Raw genomic sequence first — 12850 nt, forward strand, 5'->3', positions numbered from 1 at the left:
GAGATGCTAGCAGTAGTTGTATAGATTAGTCCTTCTATCTTAAATACTGTGCTATTTTTTCTTAATTACAGTCATTAATCAACTTCATCTGATAATGCAGCAGCAAGGGTACAGGTAATATCCATATGAACAGTGCTGTATAATGTTTTCTGTTTGATGTAGCCGAATAGAGAAATAATGCCTGTGTGGCTCAGTGGCTGGGAGTAAGTAAATTGAAGAGGTGATGAATGTAACAATCTCTCTTCTTGTTTACTATTAAAGTATTAATGTAGGCATTGTCGAGCTTAATTATATATACTGAGACAGTATATGTAACACTTCACTCACAAAACAAAGCACTTATTTGCAACTCCCCCCCCCCAAAGTTTTTGAGTTTTTTTATTTATTAAATAAAGTTTCAATCTGTTTTTTTTTTATTTGAGCAATTCAACTAGTGCACAGGTTCACAAAGTCCATCCTCAGGACCCCACACAGTGCATTTTTGCAGGTGTCCTCACAGAATCAAGTGAAATAATTAGCTCCACCTGTGGATCTTTTAAAATCTGTCAGTGAGTTATGTGTGCACCAGTCGGATGACCTGGAAAACGTGAACTGTGTGGGGTTCGGAGGACCGAGTTTGAGAACCACTGAACTAGGGTGTTGAGCTTTATTCTGACCTGCTTTATTTCTACAGTATTATTATCATCTATAACATTAATTTCCAGTGTGAAATTGCACCTGAAATCATAAGAGAGGCACTTATTTTCAGTGGCGTAACAATAGTGCCGCAGACCCCGTGGTGGTGGTAAGGCGCCAAGTAAGTGTGCTATTGTTACGCTGCCGCTACCGTCACTCTGTGGACGCCGGCCGGGTGCCGCAGATCTACTAGTCCGGCGCTCCTCCTGGTTCCTTATGACAAAATGTCCATCACAAAATGGCCGCCCCCTTAGAGCAGATAGTTTTTTAAGATGCTAGAGGAGGCAGCGGCAGCCTCCTCTAGCATCCTTAAAAACTGTCTGCTGTAGGGGGCGGCCATTTTGTGATGGCCATTTGTCATAGGGAGCCAGGAGGAGCGCTGGTCTGCTAGTAGATCTGCGGCACCTGGCCGTCGGCCACAGAGTGACGGCTGGGACAGGTACTATAAGACAGGGTGGCGGGACGCAGGGTTTAATTTTGGGGGAGGGGGGGCACCAATATTTTCTGGCAGGGAGGGGGGATTTTGCTTATTTGCAATCCAAAGCATGGGACAATTGTTTTTTAGAACCAAGATCCGAACTTGGTGGGATGACCTGAGTCAAGATTTGGTAGAGTTGGAATCAAAAAGCTTTGTTCTCTGTATAAAATTAGAATACACCAATTCCCCAATGCAATTTTTTCTAATGCTTAGATAATTACGTTCAATCTCCAGGGGACTTGATTTAGTATATTTTGAAATACCAATCTGTCATTCACTGTTCTTATTCACTGCACTTTTGCTTTTTAAAATGATCCCCTCATTTTAATGACCAGATTTATTACTAACTCCACAAAATCCAGGCCGTCCATGATCCCTTCTGTTCTCTTGTCACCTACCACAAAAAATACTTCCTATGAAGTATTTTTAAAAAGGGGAGAGTAAGTGGCGGGTTGGTGGGTCTAAACCAGTATCTTGCCTAGAGCCCCATGAGGTCTAAATCCAGCTCTGGATTGCAGCACCTCAAAACAGGCTATTTTTCAGGTCAGACCAACAAAAAGTCCCTGATAACTGCAGCCTGTGGCATGCCTTCAGGGTCAGTTGGATAGGGCTGGGGATCAATTAGCCAGTGCTAATTGAAGCAACTAATTGATTTTCCCTTTTAAGCTTCTGAAATGGTAATGTTTAGGTGTTACCCATATAGCAGCCAATCAGATTTTAGCAATTATTTTCTTCCAATGTACTGGAAACTGTTTGTAGAATTTGATTGACTGCTTTATGTAAAACCTCCCTTTTGTAGAAGTTTTAGTAAAACTACGTCTGAGAGCTACTGTACCTAACCAATGGAATTCTGCAATTTATATTCAAATGTCAGTTTCTTGTTGTTTATTGTGGTTTTTTAATCTTGGCAAATTTGTTAAGAGTATCATAATATTACCTAATATTTCTGACACTGTACCTGAGTTGTATTCACCCACATGCTCCTGTGTTATATTTCCCCCTGCTGACGTACTGTAAATTAATATATTTGGAATATTAAAGACCTTACGTGTAAAAGTCACTAACTCAGCACTGTGTCGCTAAATCAGCACTTTCTAGGAAAGCTTCAAATCCCACAGAATGACCATCTTGGGACATATGAAACCAAATCCCCCCCTTTAATTAGTCAATCCTACATGTCTATGCACAAATTGCATGTTAACCTTGATTATTCCTGTCATCATCATATGACTATGAAATCTGATTTACAGCAACATCTGTGCAAATATTATTTTGTTTTTAGACATTTATCACAAGCGACAGATAATGAACTTGCAAAAATGAGCTGCAGTGAAGGCTGAATTCTCATGTTGTGTTCATGTTTTTCTTTCATTGGCGACTATTCATTGCAGCAGAATGGATTTCATCCAATGTGTGAAAAAAAATGGACTTAATTGATTTTTCCACACCCCGTATTTCGGACCTCTGCTCCTTACAGTGGGAACAGAATGGTTCAATATTGAGTTGTTTGTACCTGTACTCCGCAGAAACTCTTGAACAATATATATATATATATATATATATATATATATATATATATATATATATATATATATATATATTTTTATATTTAATTAGTCCATTTTCACCTATTTGTTTTGTTGTAAAATTAGCTGAAATGTACTGCAGATAATATCCTGAGAATATTTTCATTTATTCTGATTCTCATTAGACTTAGGAATGTGGCTAGATAATTGCTTAAAATATATTGTTTACATAGGAGTAGACATGTGAGTTCATGTTGCTATAGCTTGGGGTGCTGAGAGTAGATATGAGCGGGTGTCCGGGGCATCCAGGGAGGCATAACCATACCCCCATAAGAGCATAGTATACACCTGCAGAGTCATAGAGCGAGATGTACTAAGCCATGAAACATGATAAGTGGGGAGTAATAAACCACCAACCAATCAGATCTTACCTAGTATTTTTCAAAAACAGCCTGTGACTTGGCAAGTAGGAGCTGATTGGCTGTTGGTTTATCACTCTCCATTTTATCACTTTTTCAATCTTAGTACATCTGGCCCACCCAAAATGTTGCTATGGGACCTGTACACTATTACAATCAAAACTATTTTTACATTGTGTTTTGTGTAAGAGACTTGATTTGCTAACTTATCTTTTTAAGTAGATAACTGGGGCCAAATGTCATGAAGAGTGAGAATCCAAAAGCGAGAGATTTTGGGAGAGCTTTTACCATATTTTTAAAACACCAATCAATTACATGGCAAAATCAATCTGTCTTTTCAGTGTTAATGATTGCCGTTTTAAAAAACAAAATTGGAAAACTCTCCCAAAATCTCTCATTATTCAGTTTAAACTCACATGAAGAATGAGAATCCAAAAGTGAGAGATTTTGGGAGAGCTTTTCCCATATTTTTAAAACACCAATCAATTACATGGCAAAATCAATCTGTCTTTTCAGTGTTAATGATTGCCGTTTTAAAAAACAAAATTGGAAAACTCTCCCAAAATCTCTCATTATTCAGTTTAAACTACTCCGATTTAAAGCCCTAAACCATTCTACCACCCCACATTTGTAGCTTAATCTCTGTCCACACTCCCTCCTGCCTTGTCATCTCCTTTGCTAATCTCCACCTCTCCTCCACCTTGGTCAATTTTTTCACATTTACATTTGATGCCTCCAAGATTTAATTTCACTCTTTGTGCCCTACTCAACTGAAACTACTTCTTTCTGTCAAGTTCTCTATTATCAGATCCCATAACTTAAAGTATATTTATCATTGTCTCTTTTCAGGCCAAGAAAACATAGTATATAAGTGCCCCACAAATCACATCCTGTGCATCGGAACCAAAACCTGCATCCATCTCTCAAAGCTCTGCAATGGAGTATTTGACTGCAATGATGGCTATGACGAAGGAGTACACTGTCGGGGTGAGTGAACTAAAATAAAATATTTTAATTTTTTTTTTAAATAATACGTTTGTGAGTAAATATAAAGCTGTAAAATATTCTTCTGGGAAATACAGACTCTTTTAAACAAATGTCTTCTTGTAAGACTTCTTGTAATAAAGACTGACAGTATGCAGTGCATGCAGGAAGTTGTCTAAGAAACAGCACAAATACTATGTACCAAATATAGTATGTCTTCGATCAATACAATTACCTTGCAAAAGGTCTCTTCATTCCAAGAAGGGTGCATGAAGCAACGGGTCATCTTCTGCCATTAGAACAAAGTCGATTTCACGGCAGCCCGAGGACTCATCTGATTGCCATTTATTTGTGAGGAAGAATCATCCTCCCTTCCCACTTCTAATTAGTAAAGTAGAACTTAATGTGATACATTCTATAACGTTATTAACACAAGAAAACATTATGGTCATTTGTGAGTGGTAAATGTGGGAAGCATTGATGATAATTTAGCATAAAATAGAGGTTATTCTTTCTAAAGATGTAGAACATAAGAATAAAGTAGCATAAAATGTAATACATTATGCACATATGTATGTAATAACCTTAGCTGCTGAAGGCTTTCTAAACCCAGTGTTGTGCTCAGTTGGACATAAATCTATTGGTTAAAAACATCCAGGGGTACAACCAATAATAAGAAATTGACCAAAATTAAATCAGAAAACACAATTTTTATATGGTGATATAAAAAATAGACCATACCCTCTAACCAAAGGCTGAACTTGATGGACATAAATCCTTTATTCAGCCTTAACTACTATGTAGCTATTTTGGTACCTTTCAGGCTGGTCACTTTCTGACAGTAATACTGCCACTTTTTATGCACTGCCAACAAAAATGATAGCTTGTTTTTAGAGGCTTTTGGAGCCGCCCACTTTGGTGATGTCGGTGGGCCTGGTCTGCCCCTATCATTCTGCCCCCATCCTGCCCTGCCAAGTTCCTAGAAGGAACACTAATGCATTTGCAGAAAGCAAATCCCAAGTTGTTTGCTAGAGTCTGTGACCACCACATTTGCACCCTCCATGAGCGACACAATGCTCTGTTCCTGTGCTTACCTCTTAATTTAGGATTGCCATCACCTTTCATGAACAGGTTAATTGAAAAGACAGGTGTTTTAACACAGGTGACGGTAATCATACATTAAGAGGGAAGTCCAGGAACAGAGCCTTGTGTCCCTCCTGGAGAGGGTCATAATGGGAGGTATGCCCTCATAATCATCACCATCCAGTTTATGCACGTGTCCTGATCATCAAAAATAGCTTCCATTTATGGGGCTATAAAATAAAGAAATAAGAAGTGAAAGAGACCATTCTCTGAAGAAACTACCTTTATGTATACAAACGCACCTGCATATAACAAGCATGCTGTTTTACTTCTGCTATAGATTTATTGGTGATTTGAACATTTACTGTAGTATTTGGTAGCTCTATTGTTTGTTTGGACTAAGACAACTTGTATGATGAGCTTGACTGGAATAGCTTTTGGGTCTTCTCATGATTTTGGTGATTAAAAATGGATTAAGTATTTTTTATGCAGCCACAGCAGTCTGAATAGAGCCTGACGTTACTGAAAGTTATGCTGGCAGGCATAGCTATGAAAACTCCTGAGTATTCAGGAGCATTTGTTTTGCCAGTCACTGCAAATAAGCCTTATTCCTAGAAGGGGAAGATCAGAAATTGTTCTACATTCATTCACTGTTTTGACACTATACACAGACTATGTAAATTTTGAATTGATATCTTGCCAAAACAGATCCAAAAGAAATGAAATCAGTGTGGTCTCTGCAGTGCAGCTCACTCCTTTGGCCAGCCATGGAACTAAGTATTAACTATATTTATCCTGTTTCTAGGAATCTATTCTGTGACATTACAAAAGTAAATGCAATTTCTGATGTATACGGCGTGTGTGTATATGTATATGTGTATATATATATATATATATATATATATATATATATATATATAAATAAATGAATAAAAAAGAGAGAGAGAGATTGACAAGGGTTCTCTTTGTATTTAGTTTTCTCAGGCGTACGGTATATGCATCACAAATTATAGCTTGTATTTCAGAAGCCTTTTGTTTGCCAGAAAATAAAGTTGCCTCAATCTGCAGGTTCCTCATTGCACAGTAAATATAGGGGGCCTTATTCTGATCGGTGCGGCCCGATCAGAATATGCGGCCGCAACCGTGCAGGCGAATCCCCGCCTTCCATACGGATCGCCACCTGCCGTCCGTACGCGGATATGTGGCGATCCGCATGAAATTGGACGGGGATACGCCTCCTCCGTCTTGGGAGCAGCCCCTGCATTCGATGGTCGCCGAACATCGAATGCAGGGCCGCACGCTCCACCAGGTCCCGCAACACAAGACCACACGGACACTTGTCCGTGTGAAATCATGTATGGGGGCGGGCAGCTGACATCCGGCGATGTCAGATGCCCGCCCCGTACCCACGCGTCACGGCCTCATTACCATGCATACGCCCCGCGTTTGCATGGGAACGCCCATGAAACGCGGGGCGTATGCATAGGGTAATGAGGCTAAGTAGCCCCTCACGCCCCTCTACGCCCCCTGTGCGGCGTATAAAGAATCCGTGCGGCGAAATCGCCTGCACATGCGCAGAGTGACCTCTGCACATGCGCAGACGATCAACATCGGCGGTCCGTCCGCATGCGGGAATATCCGCACCGATCAGAATAAGGCCCAGGGTGAGGCAAAAAAACAAAAACCCAAAATGATAAAAGTTAGAAAAAATTACATGGTAAAGGCTATTTAAAATTGCAATACATAATCTATAAGTGCATGGAATAGTTTATTTTCAGTTGGTTTGAATAAGATATCGTACTTTTAAGGCATGTAGCAGCCTTCAGTTCATTAATGGTAATTGGTTGATGTTCTAAGACCTCAGCTTTCAGGTGGCTGCATTGGCTGTGTAGAGACCGTTCATGAAGCTAATAAGGATTTTTTTCCACCCGGTAACAAAAATTCTACTTAGTAACGTAGTCAGACAAATGAAAGTGAGCGTTGTCAAGAAATTGCAGCGATAATACCAGAAACTACCCAATGACACTTCAGAAATTGACTACAAATGTGAACCACTAATGTAGGCCACCATCTGGACGATATCATATTTAAACCCAATTGAAAATAAACTGCAGTCCAAGCACTTTTAAATGAAGAACTAAAATTTGGAATAGTGTTAACCATGACATAATTTTTATTAACCTTTAAACTGTGGGAGGTATTCCATAGTAGAACAAAGGGTTCTCTTAGTTTTTGGTTTTCTCGGGTGTACTGTATATGTCCTGGTTTGCTAAACACATATTGTACATCTGTCACCTGTCCTAGCTCTCCAGGCCCATATAAGTACCATGTACTGTATGTCTACATGAACTGCTGTTTTTTATTTTTCTGAGCATTTACATATTTCAAGCAAGATACACTACACAAATCGGCTTCTTACTACATAGTTTGCATCAGTTTCTAAAGCTAAAAGGCAACATTATATGTTTCTTGCACTGGAAAACAATTACAAGTACAGGTTGAGTATCCCATATCCAAAATGCTCGGGACCAGGAGAATTTTGGATAACGGATTATTCCGTATTTTGGAATATTTTAATATTTCAATGATGTATTTTGAAGTATCTTGCATTTATGCTGTATAAACACATAAAATAAACACAAATATATTTTATTACCACATAAAATACACACAAATATATTTTATTTGTTCAAAAAACAAGGTTTCAAAACATGAAACAAAATGTGTGTACTACCTCAGATATTGAATTTGAATGCCAAGCAATCATTGTCTTGCACATATATAGTGCCAGTTACATATCATGTCCTCAGTAGTGCTGTTATATATGTCCCCAGTGAGTTTTTAGCAAAACAAATTTTTTTCTTCCAATTTCTGGAAAGTATGGTTTTCGGAATAATTCGGATAACGGATATTCGGATACGGGATACTCAACCTGTACTGTTTGGCCAAAATCCATAATGGGTGAAATGGTTTGCTTTCTACTCTTAATGCCCATACACACTGGTTGGTTTTGAGCTGAAAACAGCTCAGTTTTGCTATTTGAGCTGCTTTCAGCTCAAGCGCTGCCCAGTGTGTTTGGTATGGCAATGAGCCGTAAGCACTGATGTGTGCTCCCGCATCATCGCCAGCTGCCGCCGCTCATCTACAAATATTACCAGCAGACAAGCGATGAGGTGGGTGGCTTTCCATAGCGTCCTGCTATGGAAAGCTGTCCAGCCGCTGGAAAATCGCTTGGATGGGCAAAAATCGTTCAGTGCGTGTACACCTTTAGAAAATCCTGCTAACAGCATTTTTTCGAGAAAATATCCATTTCCAAAACAGCAATTAGTTACTGAGTTTAGAAGGAATGGGAAACAGAGACCAGATCATCCCGAATTGTAGAGGCCTATTTATTAAGCCATATATTCTGAATTTACTGTTATGTTGATCCATATTTTTGATGGGATGGTAACTCGTCTATTGACGAAAGGCATTTCTACGTTCTAGATTTTATTTTTCTTTATCTCAGTGCACAGTGAACCATTCAGTGGTCACAGATGGACAGACAGATATTTGGCTATTTATAATTGTAGACGTAGAGCGTGTGGTACATACAAACTTTAATTGCTGCCCAAAATCTCTAATGACTTGCAACCTGTTTTACCTTCATTATGTTAACATTTGTGCGTGGTAGCTACAATTTTTTCATCGTGTCTATAAATTGTTAAGATCAGAATAACATCTCAATTTAGTAACACTCTGCATACAGCAGAACCAGCGCAGTATTCTGAGCCAAAACTGCTACGGCCATATGTTAAATAATAAATTGCTGCCAAGCTGTAAGACTTGCAGCCTAAAATGACAATGTATCATCGTGTGCATTTTATGCTTATATTTCACAGAGATACGTTTACTGTTTAGAAACTCCATGTAAAGTTATTACAGAATCTGAAATATTGAAGCCGTATATTCTAGAAGGTAATAACTGTATTATGCATCAATGCAAAGCTATTCAAAATGGCAATTGCTTGAAATATAGTGCATTAGTCAGTGCAATAAAGAATACCTTGAAGCCTTTTTCAATTTTAAAGAGTCATTTGTGTGCCCATACATGTTCCTAATTATGTTACTTAACATTCATTATTCATTCTGTAGTTTGATAGGGTCAAACAGGATTAGTAAGAGGAATCGACCTAATAATACTGCCCAAGTCACCAAAATGAGCAAATATGTTAAACTAATTTTGGAGACAGCGGATGCCTGACTGTGATATGCCTCGTACTGTGTGTGATCAGCTTTAAAATAGAGCCCTGTTTTTGTATTTCTGTGTATCAGATCTTGTAGGGTAACGGTGTAGTGGTGGTATAGTGGTTTGGCAGGACTGCTGGGAGATTTGTCAGCCCTGGCATGGTGAAGAGTGTTATGACATGGCTATACCTCGTTGCAAATACTGGGGCTAAATCTGCAATCTGGGCTAATCACTGAAAGGAACATGGTACCATTGTCCAAGAGACATGGCTATAACCAGTAGGCCCAGACGGCATCAGTATTGTGTATCTGCAGATTCTGCACCTTTGTAAATAAGAGTAAGCTTTCAAAGTTTGAAAGACATTTTTAATAAATAGCTTTAATATACATGTAGTACTCTCTTTGAATGATAATATTTTGATAGAATGTTTTCTGTTTATGTGTATGAAAGTTTTTTCTATACTGTATCACTGACTCTCCATTTACAGGTATTTAGGAAGCCTTTCACTAGGGGTGTGGTACAGGAGTCCGACAGTCGGGATCCCGACAGTCATTAGCCCGACGTCGAGATCCCGACTGGCCGGACTCAGACAGCATGGCGAGCGCAACAATGCCCCTTGTGGGCACGGTGGCTCGCTACGCCTGCCACCTGTTCTATTCTCCCTCTATGCAGAAAGATGGCATCCTGAGTGTAAGTATACTTGGCAGTTTAGTGTAAGGCCGGGGAGGGGGGTTAGGTTTAGGCACTACATGACACTTGTACCCCTTTCACATTGCAAATGCTGGGTCACACCTGGGATTTGGACATGGGTCCGTCCCGGGAGCAACCCGGCATTTGCGTTGTAAGGTCCACCCACAGTGACCCGGCCATAAGCTGGGTACTGACGTCATTGTGGGCATGGCAGGGCAGCGGAGCATCACCAGGGGGTGTGGGAGGAGGCAGTGCTTGGAGCTGACACTGCCTCCTGCCTATAGTGTGAACGGGATCCAGGTCACTTGACCCCGGTTACTCATTCACACTGCACAGCAACCAGTGTCCGACCTGGGATTAAACATTGTTTTAACCTGGGTCGAAATACTGGGTTGTTGGACTTTTCACACCGAATAGACATGGGTTATTTTGCAATGTGAAAGGGGTATTAGGTTTAGTCTGCAGGGAGGAAGGTTAGGGTTAGGATGCGGGAAGGGAGTATTAGGGTTTGTTTATTTATTAACAGCTTCTTATATTGTGCATACACATTCCACCGCCATTAAGTGGGTTAGCCATTAAGATGGGGGAGAGGGTTACAGTTATACTTCGGGGTGGTAGGATTAGGTTTAGGTTCTGGGCTAGGAAGGATAGGTCCTTAAATGAATAAAAATGAATAAAATCTGCAATTCCGGGAGGGTAGGTAAGCCTGCGTTAACGACAGCATTATATAGGTGAGTGCGAGTATTTTCCCTGTCGGGACATTTTGAATACATCCCATCTTTAATAGATCTTAGTAAATTTACCCCTAAATGTGTACACATGGAACCTACAGCTTTCCATACTCGTACTTACACTCAGACTTACAAACTTATACTGCTTTTAAAATAGCTTGTAGCAATAAGTCTTGAAACAATTGGTTTTTAAAGCTAATGTATCGCATCTGGCATTCAGCAAGTTACCTCTGTAGGTTCTGTGATATTGTGAGTATTTAGTGAAATAATGTAATTTTTTGGCATACCTCCAAAGAACAGGATAATGTTTAATGGGAACACTATGAATGGATGCACAGTTATTACTGATGTGCTTAATGGTGTACACAATAAAAGTTCCCACTGGATTCCTGAGAGTTCTCATTTTGCCTTAAATGTGTTTCATAGGAAGAAAATATGGGTACCTAATATGTTATGTTGCTGGAGAACACCCAAAACTGAGATTTTATTCATTCCTTCGTTTAACATAATTGCCTCAGAAGCTCTAAGCAGCTTTACTGCATTGTAAAAAATGCCATAGTTTGTTGAACAGATATTGCAGATATTTAGGACAATGGCTTTCAGATGATATTCTGTCATTACTAAATTATGCTTTTTTGCACAGCTGTTATAAGTGTATGAGAAGAGCAATGTGCAGCATACAGTATGAGCAGTGTGTATGAAAACAGCCTCCTGGATGCCTGCACTATATGAAATTCACCACCATGTTTATTTTTTGATTGCAAAGTTAAGGAATATACTGGAAATTGCATATACTGTAGGTTAGAGTACAGGAGGAATATTACTGTGATATGTCCTGTTCAGTCCATTTAGTTTTCTATTCAAAAATCCAACTTTCTGAAAGTGGATATGTCAGACTTTTGCCTACAGCACTGAGAGCTTGCAGCCCTAGTACAGCTCACTGTAGATTCCAGCTTCAGTTTTCCCCACTTGCTAACTGTGTTGGGCTTGCTGAATCATTTCCATCTTGACAGCATTATTGGCCCTTGGGCAAAGCAGTGCATTAGGGACACTATGTATACAACCACGAGAATAAACATAATCTTCTATTCTGTTTTGTCTTGTCCGTCGTGGCTGTAGCTTCTCTCTCGGCACTGTTCACTGATAACTTTGGGTGGTATGATGTCACACCTGACATTCAGTGCGACCACTGGAGGAGGAAGACAGGGGCAAGAGGGATTCTGGCCAATGTTAATGGTAGTGCCCTGCCTTAGGCTGCTCTGGGGCCCCTATGCTTGTGGGTCTCCCGGGCAGTAGCCTACCATTTCCTTTGGTAAAGATGACCCTGTCCAGAATAGCCTGTGTTGTTCTATACTATACTATAGCAAAGATGATATCTGATTTTATGGGCCAGAATTAATTTCCTCATGACAAATTTTTCCCCGACCCCTCACCACTGCGAAAAGCCTCAGTTTGTCTACTCATGCTGCTGGGAGTGGGGATGCCATAACGTGATTTAATGGCGCATGCAACATCAATTGCAGGGGTTAAAGTGAGGGAGAACAGGGTGGAACTGAGTTCCTCCACCTCTAATGGTGAGGTGGAACATTTTAACCTCCACATTGGCCCTGCACAGTAATTCTCACAGAAAAGCATTCTGGTTTGCAAGGGGATGCCAAATACCCTACCACTTGCCCTGTCTCTGACTAATGGGGGAGGGGGATAATTGGTGGCATAGAAAAATGAGTTCCCTTACCTCTGCATGACCACTTTAAGTCCTGATCAATTGTGATTTTTGGCTTTCTCCCTACTCCTAGACATCATCCAAATACAGTAGATTAGTATGCTTTCAGTAAAGGTGGGCACAATCCAGCCCCTTGTCCTCACCCAGCGTTCCCCAGAACGTCCCCTCTGGCGAGCGCCAGCGGACGGGGACTCCATTAAACTGGGGCGTCTCTCGGTGGGCAGCGGGTCCCTGCCCGTCTCCACTTTGGGGATATGGGCAGGGTTAGGGTCGGTGATGGGGACCGGCGGGGGAGGTGGTGGATGGTGGTGTG

At 40.4% G+C, this 12850-nt stretch overlaps 1 protein-coding gene across 4 annotated transcripts in view; it reads left to right on the forward strand.

The window, feature by feature from the left end:
• Nucleotides 1-12850, forward strand: part of LRP1B (LDL receptor related protein 1B) — a 1445580-nt gene that overhangs the window by 421388 nt on the left and 1011342 nt on the right. For all 4 annotated transcript variants that reach the window (XM_083153866.1, XM_083153869.1, XM_083153867.1 and 1 more), the window contains exon 3: nt 3948-4085. In XM_083153866.1, the coding sequence (XP_083009992.1) occupies nt 3948-4085 (138 nt within the window). The remainder of the gene's footprint in view (nt 1-3947; nt 4086-12850) is intronic.

The sequence above is a fragment of the Crinia signifera genome, chromosome 7, assembly GCF_055691185.1.
Source record: "Crinia signifera chromosome 7, ASM5569118v1, whole genome shotgun sequence".
Taxonomy (NCBI): Eukaryota; Metazoa; Chordata; class Amphibia; order Anura; family Myobatrachidae; genus Crinia; species Crinia signifera.